At 45.6% G+C, this 21489-nt stretch overlaps 1 protein-coding gene across 1 annotated transcript in view; it reads right to left on the reverse strand.

The window, feature by feature from the left end:
• Window positions 1–21489, reverse strand: part of DNAH12 (dynein axonemal heavy chain 12) — a 1449067-nt gene that overhangs the window by 1167021 nt on the left and 260557 nt on the right. The window contains exons 14-16 of the mRNA XM_085624669.1: window positions 20724–20849; window positions 16519–16653; window positions 12611–12804 (exon numbers count right to left, since the gene is read on the reverse strand). Of these exons, the coding sequence (XP_085480795.1) occupies window positions 12611–12804; window positions 16519–16653; window positions 20724–20849 (455 nt within the window). The remainder of the gene's footprint in view (window positions 1–12610; window positions 12805–16518; window positions 16654–20723; window positions 20850–21489) is intronic.

Below are 21489 nucleotides of genomic sequence, written 5' to 3' on the forward strand. Positions count from 1 at the left end.
GTTCCAAAAACGACTCTACACCGTAAAAATTATGAAAATATCTCTGTTTATCTTCTTTTTCTCTTAGTTACTGATTAAATAAATAATAACACAATCACCATATACAAGGCTTTTTCTGTGGAAGGGTACGTCAAATAAATACTGTCTTAATGATTCAATAAATAGGGGAGATCATAAATAATTAAGGCATAAATATAAGTGCATTACATACAGGCAATTAAATATTATGAGGCAATAAATACTGCAAGCTAATAAATATTGTGCGACAATAAATACTGTGGAACAATAAATACAGTGAAGCAATAAATAGGTTAAATACAATAAATACAGTGCTCTCAATAAATAATTAAAAGCTGACAGTGACACTTATAGAATCAGATCACATTTAGATTTCTATGGGCTGATTTGGCCCAGTCACAGCTTGTGGTTAGATGGATGGCTTGAGGGTGTCTACTCCCTGGCTTGGACAAGGCTGAGGCCTAAACTGAGGTAGATAAAGGGGGGGGAATTCTAGAGACCTGGCTCCCTCACTCTACACAACCCCTCTGGATTAGTCTCAGCTCACCCCTGGCACAATCAAGCTGGTTCCAGCACCTCTCTAGCCCCTAGGGTAGTCTCTCAGGATTCCACAGGGCCTTAGGCGCCCTCTATTCCACTTACTGCCCTTTTTCTGAAGCTCCGACGCCGCTGGAGTCGTGTCGATGCCGTGAGGCGGTTCCGGTTCGATGTCGGCGGCCTCGGCGCAATGTCAGTTCTTGACGACGCCGGTAGGCGGTTCTGGTTCGATGTCGGCGGCCTCGGCTCGATCTCGACCTCCGGTTCGATGACGTCGGGCAGTCTTGGCTCGATGTCGACTTCGGGCGGCTCCGGTCCGATGGCGACCTCAGGTTCGATGACGTCGGCCGGCCTTGGCTCGATGTCGACTTCCGGCGGCTCCGGAGTGCGATCCCCACTCCCGACCTCCGGTGCTCCTCTCCTCAGGTTCCGGCGACTCCGGAGTGCGACCTCCACTCCCGACCTCCGGCACGCTTCACCTCGGTCTCCGGCGACTCCGGAGGGCGGACTTCACTCCCCCGTCGACGCCGCTCACTCGACCTCGGGTGACTTCCTCCCCGACCTCTGGTACTCTCTACGACCTCCGTCGGCGCCCTCTCTCGACCACTGGCGGCTCCGGGTACGACGTCTGCTTTTCCAGTCAGCGCCGCTTCTCCACCTCGGGCTCCGGGTCTCTAGGCTTCTCGACGTCGGTCTCCAGGAAAACCAATAATCAGGTCAGAACTTTGCTGTTCTTTGCTTCTAAGGCCTGTTCCTGCTGTCCAGGTCCTTAAGATGGTTTTTCTTGCTTCTTCCCACACAGGGCTCCAGGCTGGGCTCAGTCAGTAGGGACTAGTATCAAGGGTGGGTTTATGGACCCCACTCCAGGCACAAGTTTCCACCCCTGCTGCCTCACTCCTTCCTCCTTCAGGTTTCTGCTGCTCTCTCTTCACCAGTCAGGTGCCAACTGCCAGCTCCAACTGCCAACTCTCTGTCTTAGCTTCCCAACATTCTAAACCGCCTCCAACTGTCACAGGGCTCCAGAATGTTGCAGAAGGTTCTAGTAGGTTCCAGTGGGTTCTGATGATGTCACAGGTGGCCACCATTTTGTGCTCCAGGCCCTCAGACAGAAGTTCCAGGGGTAGATAAAATGGCTCCCTGAATCTGCATCAATACTAAAAAGTCTGGTGGTTCCCAAAAAGGAAAAAATACTAACAGGGTTTGAGGCAAAAGTGGGACAAAATAAATAATGATGAGGAGGGACCACCCAAAGGGCTGACAGGTCTAACACGCGTCCCCCCCAGCTGAAAGTGGGGAGAGCTACCCAACCCCTTGGGAGTTCTCATCACTAAGGCGGAAATACCTTGAGAGACCGTCTGCATTGGCGTGGTCCACTCCAGGCCGATGTTCCACCTGAAAGTCCATTCCCTGTAGGGAAATAGACCACCTCAACAACTTGGGATTCTCCCCCTTCATCTGCATCAGCCAACGAAGGGGTCGGTGGTCGGTCTGAACTAGGAAGTGCGAGCCAAACAGGTATGGCCGCAACTTCTTCAGAGCCCATACCACTGCAAAGGCTTCACGCTCTATTGCACTCCACTTCTGTTCCCTGGGAAGTAGTCTCCGGGATAGGAAGACCACGGGTTGATCCAGACCCTCTTCATTGAGTTGCGATAACACTGCCCCAATGCCATGTTCTGATGCATCCGTCTGGACAATGAACTCCTTGGAAAAGTCTGGGGCCCTTAAGACCGGGGCCTCGCACATGGCTTGCTTCAGCTTCACAAAGGCCTGCTGACAAGCCTCCGTCCAGACTACCCGTCGAGGTTGTTTCTTGGACGTGAGCTCCGTGAGGGGGGCTACGATGGTACCGTATCCCTTCACGAAGCGGCGGTAGTATCCCGTGAGGCCCAGAAAAGCTCGGACCTCAGTCTGTGTCTTGGGGGGTTCCCAGGCCATGATGGCCTCGATCTTCGCCTGGAGGGGTTGCACCGCTCCCCTACCCACCAAGTGTCCAAGGTACACTACCGACCCCTGCCCGATCTGGCACTTGCTGGCCTTGATCGTCAATCCAGCTTGTCTCAGGGCCTGGAGAACAGCTTGCAGGTGACGCAAGTGATCCTCCCAGCTGTTACTGAAGACGGCTATGTCATCCAGATAAGCAGCAGAGAAACTCTCCATTCCGGTGAGGATCTGGTTTACCAGGCGCTGAAACGTGGCAGGTGCGTTCTTGAGCCCAAAGGGCATCACACAGAACTGGTAGTGGCCATTGGGCGTGGAGAAGGCTGACCTTTCCCTTGCTCCATCAGTCAAAGAGATCTGCCAGTACCCAGAAGTAAGGTCAAAGGTACTTAGATATTGGGCTGCTCCCAGCCGGTCAATTAATTCATCCGCCCTAGGGATCGGATGAGCATCAGTTTTGGTTACTGAATTCAGTCCCCGGTAGTCCACACAGAACCTCAGTTCCGGTTGGGCACCCGGTGGTGCAGCTTTTGGTACTAGTACCACCGGACTGGACCAGGGGCTGCTAGAAGGTTCGATCACTCCTAGCTCCAGCATCTTAGTGACTTCACTGTTAATGCTGGCCTTCACCTTGTCTGACATCCGGTAGATCTTGGACTTCACAGGTGGGCTGTCTCCTGTGTCCACGTCATGGACGCACAGGTGAGTCCTACCCGGGACAAGGGAGAACAACGAAGAGTACTGCCCCAGGACCTGGCGGCAGTCCTCCTGCTGTTCAGGAGTTAGAGATGGGGAGAGAATCACTCCCTCCACCGACCCATCCTTTTCTTGAGACGCAAACAAATCGGGGAGAGGCTTGCTTTCCGCGTCCTCTGCTCCGTCAGTCACCATCATCAAGATGACTTCGGGCCTCTCGTGGTGGGGTTTGAGGCGGTTGGCGTGCAGCACCCGTAGGGGCTGACGAGGGGTCTTCAGGTCCACCAAGTAGGTAGCCTTACCCTTCTTCTCCAACACCTCAAAGGGTCCTGACCAGCGATCCTGGAGGGCGCTAAGCTCTCCTGGTTCGATCACCCACACCTTCTGGCCAGGCTCCAACTCCACCGGGTGAGCGTTGTGGTCATACCACGCCTTCATTACTGCTGGGCTGGCCTCCAAGTTGTCAGAAGCTTGCTTCCACAACTTAGCCATTTGGCTTCGGAAGGCCAGCATGTAGCTCACCACGTCCTGGGGAAGCTTCCTGGGAGTTCTTTCCCATCCGTCTCTCACCAGGTTGAGAGGTCCACGTACAGGGTGCCCATACAAAAGCTCGAAGGGGCTGAAGCCCACTCCCTTCTGTGGCACTTCTCTGTAAGAAAAGAGTAGACAGGGTAGGAGGACGTCCCATTTCCTCCGCAGGCTTTCAGGCAGACTTCTGATCATGCCTTTCAAGGTTTTGTTAAACCTCTCCACCAGACCATTGGTCTGGGGGTGGTAAGGAGTTGTGAACCGGTAGGTCACTCCACACTCCTTCCACATGGCCCGCATGTACGCTGACATGAAGTTGGTCCCCCTGTCGGACACAACTTCCTTGGGAAAACCCACTCGGGTAAAGATTCCCATCAGGGCCCTAGCCACAACAGGTGCTGTTATGGTCCTCAGAGGTATTGCCTCTGGGTACCGTGTGGCATGATCCACCAAAACCAGGATAAACCTGTGACCAGCTGTAGTAGGTGGATCTAACGGACCCACAATGTCGATACCCACCCTTTCAAAGGGGGTGCTAACGACAGGAAGTGGTTCCAGGGGAGCTTTTAGCTTCACCCCTGTTTTCCCACTGGCTTGGCAAGACACACATGTCCGGCAGTAGGTATCGGACGACACTTTCATTTGAGGCTAATAAAAGTGTGGGACAAGACGGGCGAAGGTCTTGTCTTGCCCCAGGTGTCCTGCCAAGGGGATCTCGTGAGCCAACTCCAGAAGGAAGGCTCGATAACGTTGAGGGACTACCAAGGCTCGTGACGATCCATGTAGGGGTGCCTTGGGTTCACTGTAGAGGAGGCCATCCTCCCAGTAAACACTGTAGTTCCCTTCAACGTTCCCTGCTGCCTGGGCTTTGGCCTGACGCCTCAGCCCCTCAAGGGTAGGGCACTCCCTCTGGCCCTGGCAGAATTCCTCCCTGGACGGGCCTCCCTCCACGTGCCACTCGGCCGGGATGGGTAGGTCCTCCAGTTCGGTGACATCACCCACCGCAGACTCCTGGTCCACCACCTCCGGTGGCCTATCCGTCCTACGGGGTGTGGACGCCGAGGCAGGCTCCTCCTGTCCTCGGTTCTTCCCTTGACTGGCAGCTGGCTGGGCCTTTGTTCCAGGCTCCAGCCGAAACGAACTCCCTCTCCGGGTAGTCGCGGACCTTGTGCTCACACAGGCCCAGTCAGGTGTACCCAGCATCTCAGTATGAGTCCGGTATTCCACCTCCTTCCAAGCATTGTGCTCCATGTCATTCCCCAGCAGACAATCGACCGGCACGGCAGGGCTTACGGCAACTCGAAGTGAACCTGCAACCCCCTCCCATTCAAAGGGAACCTCGGCCACTGGATAGTGGCCTGTTCTGCCGTCAGCCATCGCGGCTGGGTGGAGTACATCGGGAATTACCTGCTCTGGAGACACCAGTTGGCTACGCACCATAGTCATACTGGCTCCTGTGTCTCTCAGAGCCTCCCCTCTTTGGCCGTTGATGGTGACCCACTGCCCATACTTTACAGTATTTGCGGGCACCTGGATCTTAGGAACCATCTCCCGTTCTCCCAGGGACACTAAAGTGACACCCGCCCACTCCCTTCCCTTAATTAAGGGCATCTCCTCCCCGAGCACTACACTAGCTACTCCGGGGGTCTTTCCTCCAATGGGAGGGGGTGGTCGTTTCGGGCACTTCACATCTCCCTTGTAGTGTCCAACGCCACCGCACTCGTAGCAATGGACAACCCTTGGCTGCTGACTCTGGCCAGGATTAGGGTTTCTGGGTGGGTTAGCCCTAGGGGTGAATCCTGTTCCCTTCCCTTGGAAGTTATTTTGGGGGCCTTTGGAGAACTCCTTTTTCTTTTCCCCTCCCTCTTTCTTCTGGGGGCGCCCTGTCCGGCCTTTTGAGTATCCCCTCCAGTCCCCCTTGTGGACACCCGGGTACTAGCCCAAACGTCCGCCTCCTCAGCAAGCTTCCGGGGATTGGTCAGCTTGCTATCCACCAGGTGTTGACGCAGTTCAGGGAAACATTTTTCGAGCAGGTGTTCCTTCAGTACTAAATCAAACAACCCCTCGTAGTTCCTCACTTCACTGCCCTGAATCCAACCCTCTAGTGCCTTCTTTGCATAGTCCAGGAAGTCCACCCAATTCTGTGTGCCCAGTTTGTGACTACCCCGGAACTTCTGTCTGTACTTTTCGGGTGTTAGTCCAAACTTTCTTATGAGCGCCACCTTCATGGTGGGGTAGTGGGTCTGCTCATCCTCCTCTAGGGCCAATAATGCATCCCTACCAGCTGGAGGCATGTACTTGTACAATCCCCCTCCCCAGTACTTCTCTGGAACCCCATGGGCCCTTAACGAGACCTCATAGGCCGCTAGCCACTTGGCGATATCGTCACCCGCTCCATAGCTAGCTACTATGTCCTTTGGCAGGTAGGGTTTGGGTTCCCTGGTGATTTCTTGGTCTTTGCTGCCACCATTAGGAACAGTGTGTGCCCCGACTCTTAGGATCTGAAGATCTATCTCTTTCAGCCTTAACTCGTGAGCCATCCTCTGTTCCTCCTTCTCTTTCTCCAGCCTTGCTAAGTCCCATGTGAGCTGTCTTTTCTCCCTCCGGTCTGTTAACTCCACTTCAGATAAGCCACCGCTAGAGACAGTGCTGCCCTTCCTGGAAATGGTTCTGGGCCCCGCTACTAGGTTCCCCAACTCAGGTTGGTACAAACCAGCTCCCTCACTGTCGGGCTCTCTATCCCTGTCCTCCTCCTCAGCCTTGCTTTCTCGTCGTGCCTCCCCCCAAGCCCTTAAGCTGGTTTGGAGTGCACCCTTCTTTGCTCCTGGGGGACAATACACCCCCTCCCGCTGACAAAACTCCCTGAGTTGGGCCACAGTATAGGTTTCCAGGTCTTCTAGCACAAACTCCATTTTGCCCACTCAGGTCAGAGGACAGTTATTTGCAGAAGCTATGCAGGGGGGTACCTTATATAATACCTCCTCCCACCACCAGAGTAAATTTGGAAAAACAAAAACTCACAATTAGGAAGGCCGCTTTGAGAAAACTCCAGGTGTAGGCCTATGGACTACCCACAGTTATTGTCGAGTATACGTAGGCACAGCTCAATCCCGCCGCTGAACACCAATTATGTTGGAAAAACCCCACTCCCATGCCTGAAGAGGTTGGTGGTAACGGGGTCTTTCCAGGACATACACAGTGGTAGCTTGGCTCGAGTGGTCAGGAATCAGGCACCGTGCTAAGCATACGTCATACCCATACAATAACCATGCGTGCATCCGTTCCAAAAACGACTCTACACCGTAAAAATTATGAAAATATCTCTGTTTATCTTCTTTTTCTCTTAGTTACTGATTAAATAAATAATAACACAATCACCATATACAAGGCTTTTTCTGTGGAAGGGTACGTCAAATAAATACTGTCTTAATGATTCAATAAATAGGGGAGATCATAAATAATTAAGGCATAAATATAAGTGCATTACATACAGGCAATTAAATATTATGAGGCAATAAATACTGCAAGCCAATAAATATTGTGCGACAATAAATACTGTGGAACAATAAATACAGTGAAGCAATAAATAGGTTAAATACAATAAATACAGCGCTCTCAATAAATAATTAAAAGCTGACAGTGACACTTATAGAATCAGATCACATTTAGATTTCTATGGGCTGATTTGGCCCAGTCACAGCTTGTGGTTAGATGGATGGCTTGAGGGTGTCTACTCCCTGGCTTGGACAAGGCTGAGGCCTAAACTGAGGTAGATAAAGGGGGGGGAATTCTAGAGACCTGGCTCCCTCACTTAACACAACCCCTCTGGATTAGTCTCAGCTCACCCCTGGCACAATCAAGCTGGTTCCAGCACCTCTCTAGCCCCTAGGGTAGTCTCTCAGGATTCCACAGGGCCTTAGGCGCCCTCTATTCCACTTACTGCCCTTTTTCTGAAGTTCCGACGCCGCTGGAGTCGTGTCGACGCCGTGAGGCGGTTCCGGTTCGATGTCGGCGGCCTCGGCGCAATGTCAGTTCTTGACGACGCCGGTAGGCGGTTCCGGTTCGATGTCGGCGGCCTCGGCTCGATCTCGACCTCCGGTTCGATGACGTCGGGCAGTCTTGGCTCGATGTCGACTTCGGGCGGCTCCGGTCCGATGGCGACCTCAGGTTCGATGACGTCGGCCGGCCTTGGCTCGATGTCGACTTCCGGCGGCTCCGGAGTGCGATCCCCACTCCCGACCTCCGGTGCTCCTCTCCTCAGGTTCCGGCGACTCCGGAGTGCGACCTCCACTCCCGACCTCCGGCACGCTTCACCTCGGTCTCCGGCGACTCCGGAGGGCGGACTTCACTCCCCCGTCGACGCCGCTCACTCGACCTCGGGTGACTTCCTCCCCGACCTCTGGTACTCTCTACGACCTCCGTCGGCGCCCTCTCTCGACCACTGGCGGCTCCGGGTACGACGTCTGCTTTTCCAGTCAGCGCCGCTTCTCCACCTCGGGCTCCGGGTCTCTAGGCTTCTCGACGTCGGTCTCCAGGAAAACCAATAATCAGGTCAGGACTTTGCTGTTCTTTGCTTCTAAGGCCTGTTCCTGCTGTCCAGGTCCTTAAGATGGTTTTTCTTGCTTCTTCCCACACAGGGCTCCAGGCTGGGCTCAGTCAGTAGGGGCTAGTATCAAGGGTGGGTTTATGGACCCCACTCCAGGCACAAGTTTCCACCCCTGCTGCCTCACTCCTTCCTCCTTCAGGTTTCTGCTGCTCTCTCTTCACCAGTCAGGTGCCAACTGCCAGCTCCAACTGCCAACTCTCTGTCTTAGCTTCCCAACATTCTAAACCGCCTCCAACTGTCACAGGGCTCCAGAATGTTGCAGAAGGTTCTAGTAGGTTCCAGTGGGTTCTGATGATGTCACAGGTGGCCACCATTTTGTGCTCCAGGCCCTCAGACAGAAGTTCCAGGGGTAGATAAAATGGCTCCCTGAATCTGCATCAATACTAAAAAGTCTGGTGGTTCCCAAAAAGGAAAAAATACTAACAGGGTTTGAGGCAAAAGTGGGACAAAATAAATAATGATGAGGAGGGACCACCCAAAGGGCTGACAGGTCTAACACCATGCAAAAACAAGCATTAGAAATGCAATAGGTCTCACATTTAGTTAGAGCTATTGGCGTAGCTCAACGGCTACTGGACAGAAATTACCACTTTGCTGGTGCCGAACAGAGCATTGCTCCATAAAACAGCCTGAAGGCCTAAAAGGATGTTGATAGCCTACAAAATAAAAAGGCATATCAGGATGACCAGGAGGAACCGCAGACGTGTTGGGATGGCCAACGCAAGCAAACAATGAGTGAAATCGGCTGGGCGTGACCCAAGCATGCAAAGACGGGAGAATCAGACCCAATGCACCAATAAAAACCTCGTATTTCTAAATGGCACAACTGCGAACAAATGGCAATTCATGGGCATGCCAAAAGTCGACAGAGGAGATAACAACAGGTCTTGCATACAGCGTATGCGCGCTGCCTAGGCTCGACCTAAAAAGAGAGACAATTTAAAAAAGCCGGCTCCATGATTTTGCTTTCTCCACTCCTATAATAAATCAATTGCCTCTGTAATGGGGAAACTTTGATGGTCTGTAGCCGAGTACATAATTAATAGATGCCGAATAGAAACAGAATACTCATTAAGGAGTGCCTAGACCTAGAGCGATGGACTCCCCTGGTGTTTTCAAAATCTTCCTGCTTTAAATCAGCCTAATGCCCCTTGCATGCAAATTAGAACAAGAGGCATAAAGTCCCAATGATGTTAACTGTACCAAGGGCAATCTCCGAGCCTGTGAATTTATGAGCTGTATGACATTGGAGGTCGAGGGCCTCTGCGGATTCTGGGAACCGTGCGTCACAAGGTACTAGAAGCCAAATGGTCACATTCTGGACATTTTATGAACTGTTGTCCATTGAGATCTGCTGCTAAAGGTGAATAGACCATTGCCTTTGGAAGAAAATTTAGAAATATACGGTTAGAATTTGAAAATGTCATAATTTAAATGTAAGGTCCAGGTATAATAAATTATAAAACATATTCACATCCAATTTAGAATGCAATGGGTTCAACTGCATTCTCACATTATTTTGTTAAGATTGGAGTCTCTCAATGGAACTTCGAATTCTTTACCATCCTCCCCCCCACATTCATTGTGTTGAGCAGCCACCTTTTTCCTATGTGACGAGATAACATGATTCACAGCCCTGTTTACAAGGGCGCTAGGAGAAGTAGGGTGAAGGCTACACTACTAAACACGGGAAGACTCAAACTAAAACTAAAACTACAGTGAGGGTTTTTTAGTTTGAAAGCATATTTGATGCATTTTTAAAAAGCATATCAACCAAGAGCGAGAGGGGCAAAAGACTAGTGACAATGTATCTAGTTGTACGTGCCCTGCTCTCGAGTGATCAACATGTTTCGTGCCATAAGTGTCAATTAGACCAGGGCACTTCCTCAGGATCAATGTAACGCTATCTACACTAAAAGGGTAAGTGAATTCTACATACCACGTTCTCTGGTTGATACCCTATAAAGGTAGAAGAAAAAGGGGGGGAAACACGTTGAAAATACATCATCTGTGCAATCATACAGTATCTTATCAATTCATTTGCTACAGCTAGATACATTGTCACTAGTCTTTTGCCCCTCTCGCTCTTTTAAATTAGGCAGTTTACCTCCTTAATAAATTGTTTGCTAGGACTAACTGACCTATTTTAGATTCACTACCCCTCACATCTACACACACTAGGCCCCTCACCCCCACCGGCAGGAACAAAAGATCCCCGATAAAGAGCCCCGGTCTGGGTGCCCGTCAGGTATTGCAGCGCCGACCTGACGAGGGGCAGGCTCAAATGATGTAGCATGACACCTAGCTTGCTGGGTGTGTGAGAGCCCTAGTTCCGATAAGGGGAACTCCCCCCTTCTTTGCATACACAACAGTGGTCTTTAGGGACTCACTCTATTCTACAGTATCTCTCCATCCTTATCCTGAATCACAGAGGAACTTCGTACTCTTGTTGTACACAGCCTTGTTGGGGCATGTACGCTGGACCTCGGTAAACTTGCCCCCCAGTCCCTCCTTTTGTTTGATATAGTCACACAAGTCATCCCATCCTGAATTCCACTGGGCATCTTGTTTAAAAAAATGTACAAGCTTGCTAGGGTTTTCTAGGTGCCTAAAATCCACAACAAGGCACATTGCAAAAAAAGGGTTCGTTTTCAGTGGAAAGTTGTCATGTGTCCCTGTTGTGTGTTGGGCCGTATCCTGTCATGGGCACAAGACCTACCCACACAATTGAGGTAGCATTATTATCAGGAGACTTTGAGGGACGCAGAATAGTAGAACAATTGTTATTACAAATTGTCTGTCTATGCATTTCTGGCTTCCATTTGAAAAATGCCCTCTAATACACATGCTAGGATGGTTACCCACAAATTCAGAGATGTGCAAATAACCACTGCTTCTAAACTCCATATCTTGTTACCCCGATACCTATTTTTCACTCCTTATATTTTACCAAATGAATTGCTATATACCCGTTACACAATAAAACACCATTGCAAGGTACAGCTCAGTTATTTGCTCTGGGTACCTTGTGTTCCTGGTGAACCTACAAGCCCTATATATAGCCCCGCAACCATAAGGGTCCAGCAGACATAACGATATATTGATTAAAAAAATCTGCCATAGTTAAAAGAAGTTACAGGTGAAAATGTAGGCACAAATGGCTGGTTTTTTCAACTCAATTTCTATATTTATTTTATTTCAACTGTTAGTTTCTGTAGGAAAACCTTGAAGGATCTCCACAAATGACCCCTTGCTGAATTCGGAATTTTGTCTACTTTGCAGAAATGTGTAGCTTTCTGGGAACCATTATTGGTTTCACACCAATTTCTACCTTTAACTGGAAAGAGGTTGAAAGCATTAAAAAATTGGAAAAATGTACAAACAAAATGCCAAAACTGCGTGGAAAGATTTGGTTTTCTGACAAACGTCTGCCTGTTCCTGAAAGCTAGCAAGATGGGAATTTTAGCACCACAAACCCTTCATTGATACCATTTGCAGGGAAAAGAAACAGACATTATCTGCTGCAGCACTTTTTTCCAATTTTTCCCCCTAAAACCAAACTTTAGCTGTATTTTGGCTAATTTTTCAGTCCCGTCCAGGGGAATCCACAAACCCTGGGTACCTTTAGAATCCTCAGGATGTTAGAAAAAAAGGACACAAATTTGGCGTGGATAACTTATGCGGACAAAACATTATGGGGACCTAAGCCCAAACTACCCCGAATAGCCAAAAAAAGGATTAGCACGGGGAGGCCTAGCAGCAAAGGGGTTAAAGATACAGAAAACATTGTTCTTCCATGATTTAAAGATATTAAAGATGGCGGTCATGATATGTGATGCAACATGAGTTATATAAAAACAATGTTTTCTATACTTTCAAGATGGCTACTATGGTGTGTCATCACACTGGCTCACGCAATGAGGGGGCCCTTTTGAAAGTGTAAAAAATATTTTTTCTATGTCTTCAAAGTGGCTGCCATGTTATGCGGCACAATGTAGCAATATGCCACAGGTTGCATCAAGCAACACAGTGTTTTTTTTAAGTATTGGGAACAATGTTTTCTATACATTTAACATGTGCATTCGCCACTATAGCTTTTGCAATACATGCACATTTAAAAGCCTCCAGCATTGACAACTAGCTTTGCCAATAGTTGTTCCTTTAGCTGTATAAATAAGATAAATCGTTAAGACAGCTAGATAAAACCACACACCCTGCAGGGCACTACTACTTACCTATCCTGAGTTTCTCTTGTAAGCGAAGGCTAAGGCTGCACATACTCACCGTTTTTCTGTCCGTTGCCATTTGTAAATAAGTCCAAAAACCTTCTGATAGGGCTCAATGTTAACTTTGATGAACTCCAACTCAGGGTAATTGCTCAGTTCCTGTTTGTAGAGAGCTTCTTCTTTATTAATAAATTCCATTGTCTCCTCTGCTTCCTGTATACGTTTTATCACTGTTCTCACGTCATTATTGTACTGTAATCAAATCAAAGGGTAGCTCTTTAATGGAGGGCCACTTAAGATTTTTACTAAATAACATGTGTTTCTAGGTTTAAAAGAATGTACAGATCTTCAGTTAACAATCTAAAAAAAAAGCACATCATTTTAAATGTATAATATACAAAATAGAAAATGAAAACATTATTTTTAGGAAAGGAGCCAGTTAGCCCAGTTACTCTAATTAGTCTGGCATTTGCTGGGAGAAGCATTTGAAAAGACATCAGAGGCCATATGTACTAATATATGGTTGCAAAAAGCTGGTCGCAATTTGTGACCAGTATTTTTGGGATCTGTAAAGATTTTTAAGAATGGACCTATCTAAAATATAGGCCGGTTTTTAACAATCTGAATCGTAGTGGGATGGAATCCAGCCTACTGCATGCATATTAATGAGGTAGGTCACAATTTCCAACTCACTACAATTTCTTGCCATTAAAGGGATGATGGCCCACTGGAGTCAGCAGACCATCATGTCTGTAATTGCTTTTAAATAAATATATATTTTTTTTTAATGCAGCTCGTTTGTTAAGGAAAATGGACTGTGAGTAAAAATAATTAAAGGTTTCACAAACGTTTACTAGGAGTAAGCAGTGGACCCATGCCGACAGCCTTTGATGAAATAGCCCTTGTCTGATAATTCAAGAATGTAGTTTCTTCAAATCCTGATTACAGACCACTGCCACTTGCTAACATTGTCATTGAAAGTGTTACAACCTTGTTCCGAAGTGTATCCCAAAGTTTTGATGTTGTTATATTGGCAATCACAATGTTGGATTTGCCTTGAATTTCCGCTTCCAAATTTGGATTTTAAAACATTTCTGGGATATACTTTTAAGAATATACCAAAGACCCAAGATCTTTCCGGAGCCATACTGAGTGACTTTTTCCTTTGCTCTTTTATTTCAAATTATGCTTTGTTCCATGTGTGGATAGTGTAGTTCTTGGTGCGACATTTGGGGGTTATTGCTTCAGAGAATGTTGAGCCAGTATATTTACCCTACATACGTGGGATCTTGAAATGCTTGTTGTTCCTTCTGGGTTGGTTGTCAAATTTCTCCAACTCAAATGCTTGTTCTTACATTTCTCAATGTTTGTGACTCGGTGAGAATTGTTGGGTCATGCAACTGGCTACTCCCTTCTTGACTGTAGATGAGCTGGGCTTACCTCTTCCTACCTGTATCTCTTTTTGAAAGCTTGACATCACGTTCTTTGGGATTCAGTCAGGTTTGCTAGGTCTGCATATGTTGGTAAACCCGAATGGGTGGGACAAGGGAGAGAGAGTAGTGACACATCTAAGCTTATCATTTGTGAAAGGGCTAATCCACTAGGGATTTGCATCACATTCTCTGGCTGTTCAAAGTGGGTAGCCATAGGTAATTGAATGCCCCTAATACGAAGAGGTGCGATCCATATGGCTGAGGGAAAATGTATATGCTATCTTCTTTGGGGTCAGGACTTTCTATTTTCAACCCCCTCCTCCTCCCCTCCCCTTGAACATGGGCTCCACCTGGACTGTAATTAAGTAGCTTGGGGCTGATGACAGCTGCCTTGCCTTTCTAGCCCACTGCTCTTCCTTTACAATCTCAAGCCTCCTTCTCCATCTCTAACTTCTCCAAATAATGGACAGGGCTGATTAGGGAAATGCTATTTTCACAGAGTTGAAGTGGCACACATATATTTCACATACTCCTTTGCTACTTGGCCGAAGGACAAGAAGGTGCTATAAGAAACATTGAGTATGAAGTGACTAATTACATTAATTGGGCAACAACTATTGCCTCAGTCGGGAAAGTTAATAGGAGTTGGAAAGTTCTTTTATTAAATCCAACTGCGACTACAGATGGGTGTGTTGACCAAATGTAGGAGTTAGAGTTTTGAAAATAGGCACAAGGTGGAAAAATAACAGAAGAAAGGATTATGAAGTGTACAAATGAATTCCAGGTAATGCTAAAGAAGGAGTATAAAATGTGTTTCTAGAAATTTTAGACGTTTGAGTAACTTTGTTAAAATATACAACATGGATGTATTTCTCAAATGGTACAAAATACAAATAACTCCATACTCTACATATTGTCCAATTTCACATTTTAGTAAGCTTCCTGATGTAGTATAATCTGAATGGACAATCGATCAAAATTACTTAGGTGTATAAAAAAGCAGATAGTCAGCGGTCACAGAACTTCTCAGTTTTATTTTTTGACCAAGTCTTAATTGGTCCCACAGTGATAATATGGTTATGACAATCCTAGTGCATCACCTGTATACCGGAAAATAAATAAAACTGAGCAGTTTTGAGAAGTGACAAAAACGTAGTGATAGAAACTTTGGAGTACTAAATGTATGGCTTAAACTAGTTTCATTGGACTACTGGAAGCTAATGTAGAGATTTTAATGCGGGTTAGTTGTATTTACGGGGTTCCAGGTGGAGCGGCAGACAATGAAGCTGCAATTTTGTGAGTCCCAAGTCAACATTGTTCAAAGAGTCAGACGGCTAGACTTAGTGGTGAAAAGAGAAAAGGCAAAATGCACCTGTCAAAAGCACAGGGCTGAGAAGAACACACATCCTCAAGACAGAAGTGGGTGAATACATAGACACTTTTGGAAGCCTGAGTGGCCTGAGGGCCTAGAACCTTACTGGTGATGGCCAGAGATTCATAGTACTGTGTTTTTGACCCCTTAGATTTGCTACTTGTTGTGCAATCACTCCCACCTAATAGTTCTGCAGCCTGTTAACACCAATATTCAGAGCGATCTAGGTTTTTGAGTTGTGTTTACTTTGCAGATGTGAATCACAGTGAATTGGAACTTGGTGGCCATCTGTCATGCTTGCTGCTAATACTTTCTACTCTGCTGGTCACTTTGTTTGATATGACAGCTCCTCAAGAGCACAAAGCAGGTCAAATACAACAGACTACATCACATACACTAGCCAAAACAGGGTAGATGTCTGAAATTAACTGACACCGGCTTCTTTGAAATAACACTCAGTTAAGTTTGTGAAATGATTGTAAGTTTTTCCTTGGAATCACTCAGGTTGAAATGTTTCTCGGTGATAATCGGTGTCTGACGTAGATATTCACTTGGAACGTATCTTTCCTGCTCCATCTAACACAGGTTTGTGTTTTACTATTTTTATAGTTTCTATAGCTCATGTTGTCTGGAATTAAAACTAACATGAATATTGAGAGAAGTAGATTCACAGCAGTCGAGCATTTGTCTGCCAGGGCCATCATCACTATATATGAAATTAAGGGATTTATCACTAAAGCCAACAGCTAACAATAATAGGGGCGAGATTTGGAACTTACATTAGACTACATTAGAAAATTAATATGTGATCATATATTACAAATGCGGGGTAAGTGTGTGTTAGATAACTGACTTGTCACGTGGTATTCTCAGCTAGATTGCAAACCATTGCTTTTTGTTTCTGTTCGATTTTATGAATGCCAATAAAATGTTTTATTAAAAAAATACGAATCACCTTTATCCATTTAGGTAAGTAAGTATTTTGAGGCAAATGTTAATAATCTATATCTTAGTATTGCCATTTAACTGCAATGATGCACTGTACAAATTGTATGAAAGGAGTGAGTGCATAAGTGGAAATATGGACCATGACAACTTCAGGCACCAGTATACATTGTAACACTCATCGCAAAAATATAGAACAATATTAATGTCTAAAACCTGCTGCATCATGTCCAGTTCAGAACATTCTGCAAATTCTTCCATTCGGCGGGCAAGCTTTTCCAGTTCCATCATTAGTTTCTCCTTTTTGCCTGTGAGTTCCATTTCTCCTTTGCGTTTAGCTTCCTCAAACAGCTGAAAAAATACATTTTGTTTAGGGTGTAATAAAATAATTAAATACGTCTTAGGTCATCATTCATGTTATCTGAAATTACAAGGTGATGTTTGGATCTTAAATGACAACAGTACAACACGACATTAGGAGGTCCAGCCATGCATAAAATGATTAGGTAAGGGGAAAGTGCTGATCATTATTAGCAACTGTTCTAGTTCTCATTAGGACTTCAAATGCTGAATAATGTTAGTAAAGACAGCAGTACCTTGCCACTGCGAGTAAAAGGAATGTAAGGACACTTTATAGAATGCCATTTTATCAACAGACGTTTTCCAAATAGATATCTGATTCCCAAATATCAGCATGACCATTTCTTTTCCAAATTTTATGGGTCTAACACCTTTTTCTGCATCTAAGTAGAACCTTGATGACCAGAATGCTGCTCGGTCAATTCACAGACTCAGTATGAGTGGACATTTGCACTCACAGGTGGACATTAGTTATGTGGACAATCCCCCAGTGTGGCAGATTGTCTGCAGTGCTACGTTTAGGTGAAGGTGTGTGAAGGGGGTTGTGTGAGAAATCAGGAGCTGTTTCCAGTGTCCCCCTAAGTTTGCCCCCATTTTTACTACTAGGTGCTAGTTTTTTGACTCTGATTGTGCCCTGGGCTTATAATTGGCACTGACAGACCCCTGTAAGTCACTTGTATATAATAAGGCAAGGGGATGTAAACTACCTATAAGTCCCTAGTACATAATAGGGCAGGTAGGTTTAGAGGCCCAGTAGATTTCTAGCACTAGGGTGTGCACTGCTGTGTTGTCTGCTGTCATTTTAAACGCAGCCCTGCTTTGCAGACTCTCTTTAAAATGTAATTATATGCAGATTCGACTTTGGAATTAAAGGTACTTCCAAAGTAGTAATCTACCTTAGTTTTAGATGTGTCACCCCTAATGTCTCCCCTAGGTGTCACAGGGGCAGGGTGCCATGTAACTATAAGCAGGGCCATTATAAAATATGTTTTATATGCCCTGGTGAGGAACAAACTGCCAATTTTGTTTCCCCCACCCCTCCCCACTTTGTAGATAATGAGTTCCATAAGCTAACATTGGAATATTGTATTTAAGTATAAAAATTGACAGCAGCAAGATAAAACTATCATTCAATGTATCAGAATGTTAGATATGATAAATCCAACAACTTGCCACTGTTAGATTTCTATTAACTAACACAGAAAATAAGTTATTAAACTTTCTTTTCTGCAAGCCAAAACCTAGCCTTCCAGCTGCCCTCACCTGATTGTCTAATCTCTGCCAGGCTGAGCCAAGCTGTCTTAATAAGACGTGAAGTAGCCTGCTAGTGAGACAATGGATTTCCTTTGGGAGGAAAACTGCAGCTGCAGAAGCTACAAGCAGGATGGGGGGTATAGTGGCCAAACTGGTCTTCAAATGGATAATGGCACTTTGGGACAGCACAGGCGCACCCTCACATCCTGCAACCCCAGCCACACAGGAGCCCCTGTAATTAGATTAGGGAACGGGGTGGAAGGGGAGTGTTAGGGAATCTTTGCCATGCCACTGGGTTGGCTTAGCTTGATCTAACCTCCAAGGACAACCTTTCTCCATGTTGGATTTTGGAAGAATGGTGCTTTCTGGGGAAAGAATAACCTCCAAGAACAACCTTTCTCCATGTTGGATTTTGGAAGAATGGTGCTTTCTGGGGAAAGAATTTGCCACACTTTTGGAGGACATGGCCATACACCTGGATGGCACCCTCCATCGCATTAGTCAGGGGTGCCCCCCTACTTGATGCTCAAGAACACTGCATAAATATGGAAGAATTGCCAAACAACTGAGACCTGCTGCCTGGAACTACAAGGAGAAGAAGGATTGCCCTGCTGGAACCCTTGCCTGCATCCCAACAGATTACACTCTGAAGGGCTGCACCTGCTGCAGTATTGGAACTACAGCCCTAAGGACTTTGCCTTGCTTCAAAAAGGATTAAGTAGTGGACTCCCTGCAAGCAACTGGTTAACGGAGCTCACCTGAATCATCTCCACCAAGAAGTCCCCATCCTGGAGTGCATTCAATGGAGTTTTGACGATTTGGCCCGGTGCATTGCGGGAATTATAGTGCCAACATCCCAAGGGCCATCTCAGAGATTCTAAACCCCTGGATTGGTGTTGTGGACACTTTGAACCATCAAGGAGACCTTCTGGAAGAAGTTCCAGACATTTGGAGCAACCTTTGTAAAAAGCGCCATAAGTTGACATGATGCATTGTAGGAGTTGTAGTACCAGACCCCATGCGGCAAACCAGAGCACCTGAACCTTTGGTTGGTGCTGTGGACCACTCTCCTGCATCAAGAAACACTTCTGGAAATAATTGTAAAGAACTCTTGACTTTGTCCTAGCCCAGCACAACCTGTAATCCTTTAAGCGCTATTTGCTTCTAAGTGCTAGTTTTACTTTTCATCTTTAAAAATTCATATCTCTGGTTCCCTACATTGGATTTTTGCCGTATTGGTGTCTATTAGATCATAAAACTATATTCTATTTTTATAAATTAGTGTTGGATTTTCATTGTGGGTTGTGTCTTATTTAATGTATTGGCATTTTTAAATGCTTTACGTACCTGTTTCCTAAGTTAAATCTGACTGCTCGTTGCCAGCTACTAAGGGTTGAGCAAGGAAATAATTTATTGCGACCTTGACTGACTCTTTTATTGTGTTTGTGGCCTTATTACCAGTGGTTTTTCACCACTTATTGCTAATAATAAACCGCTTTCCAGCAGGCACTACATGTGGATGGAAGTGCACAGCTTACTGAATATCCAGATCCCACCATGCCTGTTAGTCTTTACAAACATTTCTCAGGTCTTCTTGGACCCTGGAAAGGCACAGAAATCTAGTTCAGCAAAAGTAAGGGGTGTGTTTGCATCCAGGGTAGCAAAGGGAAGTTAACAACTCCATATTGCTGCAAGGGTTCATGGAAAGTGGGTTGGCCATGGGAAATACATTTTTCACTGTAAAGAAAAAAATGAAACAAAAAAAGTGCACGTTTCTTCCAGGCTTACTGAAGACGATTCTTGAAGAAAGGATCTTGCACTGTCTGAGGAGGTTGGAATCTCCCTTGTGTCTGTCTGCTGAGGTCATATAGGTTCTAGGTGCTGTTTTTGATTTTGCTGAGTATGGCTGTACAACGCAGAATAGTGGTACAGATGGAAAAATGAAGAAACCTTAGCATATCACTGGGAATATAACAGCAGATTCAGTAATTAGAATCCAATTCAAACCAGTAATTAATTATAATTTAAATCAGGGTTGTGTTTTACTTTTTTTCTCCTTTACTTTTAACTTTGTAGGTTAGAATCATACAGCCAACAGGTGTTTCACTCTGGTGATTTAAGTTAAGTGTTTTCTTAAGGTTTTATATTTCAAGGTATCTTTTGGAATACCCTATTTTTCAAGATGGGCATGCAGGTCACGTCATACGTTTATGTCGGTAACAGCAGCATTATCATGACGGTCACACGTGTCTTTATTTTTTTTGATCATGTTAAAGTTTAGGGTTTCTCCAGCCATGAGAAAACTCCTCAGCTAATCGGCGTAATCGAAACATATGTCGGCGTTATGATTCTCACCCAACAACTAGAAAGAAAGAAGAAAAAAACATACTGTTCTGAACTGGATCTGAATCACTCGCCCCTATATTTCTTATCGATAGTTACTGAATTCTTCTGTACTCTAGCAGGAAGTCTGACCTGCAGACAAACAGTGGGAGTAGACGTGGAGGAACAGGAGAACACAGGTGCCCTTGGATTCCTGTGCATACTCCAAGGTAGGTTTGTCAATCCCAAAAAGTCAACACTCTAGGCAAAAAATAGACCTAATGTCTACAATGCACATAATTGGAGCTTTTCAAAAAAACTTTTGAGTAACGTAATTCTTAACCGTGTAATTGACCAACACCAATTAGAATTACGGAAGTTGAAAACATTTCCGGTTACTTGGCAACAAAGAGAGTAGAGCAGAGTTGGCTTGTACTGAGACTGTTCATCTCTATGCTTCAGGAGTGCGTTCTACACATACTAACCTCATCATTTTGATCAAATATAGGGTTAATGTTCTGCGGCCAGAGGAACACAGTGGAGTTGAGTTCAAGATCTTCATTTGGAAAAATGTAAACATCGAGTAGGTAATCCAGCTGCCGATGGGCCTCCTAAAAGGTAGATGACACGGTTACTTATGATAAAAAAAAACTTGAAAGATAATTATTCACATATCTAAAATTAATTAATCGCCACAAAACAGTAAAATGTCAAAATACCACTATTGTAACATGTGTAAAACGTGCATATGATTAAAAAATGTACACTCTAAAAAGCTCAGCATATATAAATAATTCCATGATGCTAAATTTTGTGCAATACGTTTTTATGGATACCACTTCCCAAAGGCAAATTCCTAAAAAGCAAATGGCATACTTTCTAATCTTTTAAAACACAGTTATACTTTGTCGTGGCAAAATAAGTTTCAATCTAAACCACCAAGGAGATCGGTATAGTATATTGCATGGTACCCACACTGTATTTTACAAGATAAGCTTGCCCCCCATCAAGGGTTAAATGCACTACCGTACTGATATATCAAAGGGATTTACTCATTCAGTGTCTATGGGGAAACATGTTGAGACATAAAGACCTAGTAGACTCTGTCCCCCAGATATGGGAGAGGGCAAATACTGCCCCTCTGGTATGGTGATGAGGGGAGGTTATGTTTTTTCTCTAATAGTAACCTTCATGTCTATAATTGTGGTTATACGGAAGTTCTCATGGACGTCATGGCAATAGAGTTCAATA

This window comes from Triturus cristatus, chromosome 9 (genome assembly GCF_964204655.1).
Source record: "Triturus cristatus chromosome 9, aTriCri1.1, whole genome shotgun sequence".
NCBI lineage: Eukaryota > Metazoa > Chordata > Amphibia > Caudata > Salamandridae > Triturus > Triturus cristatus.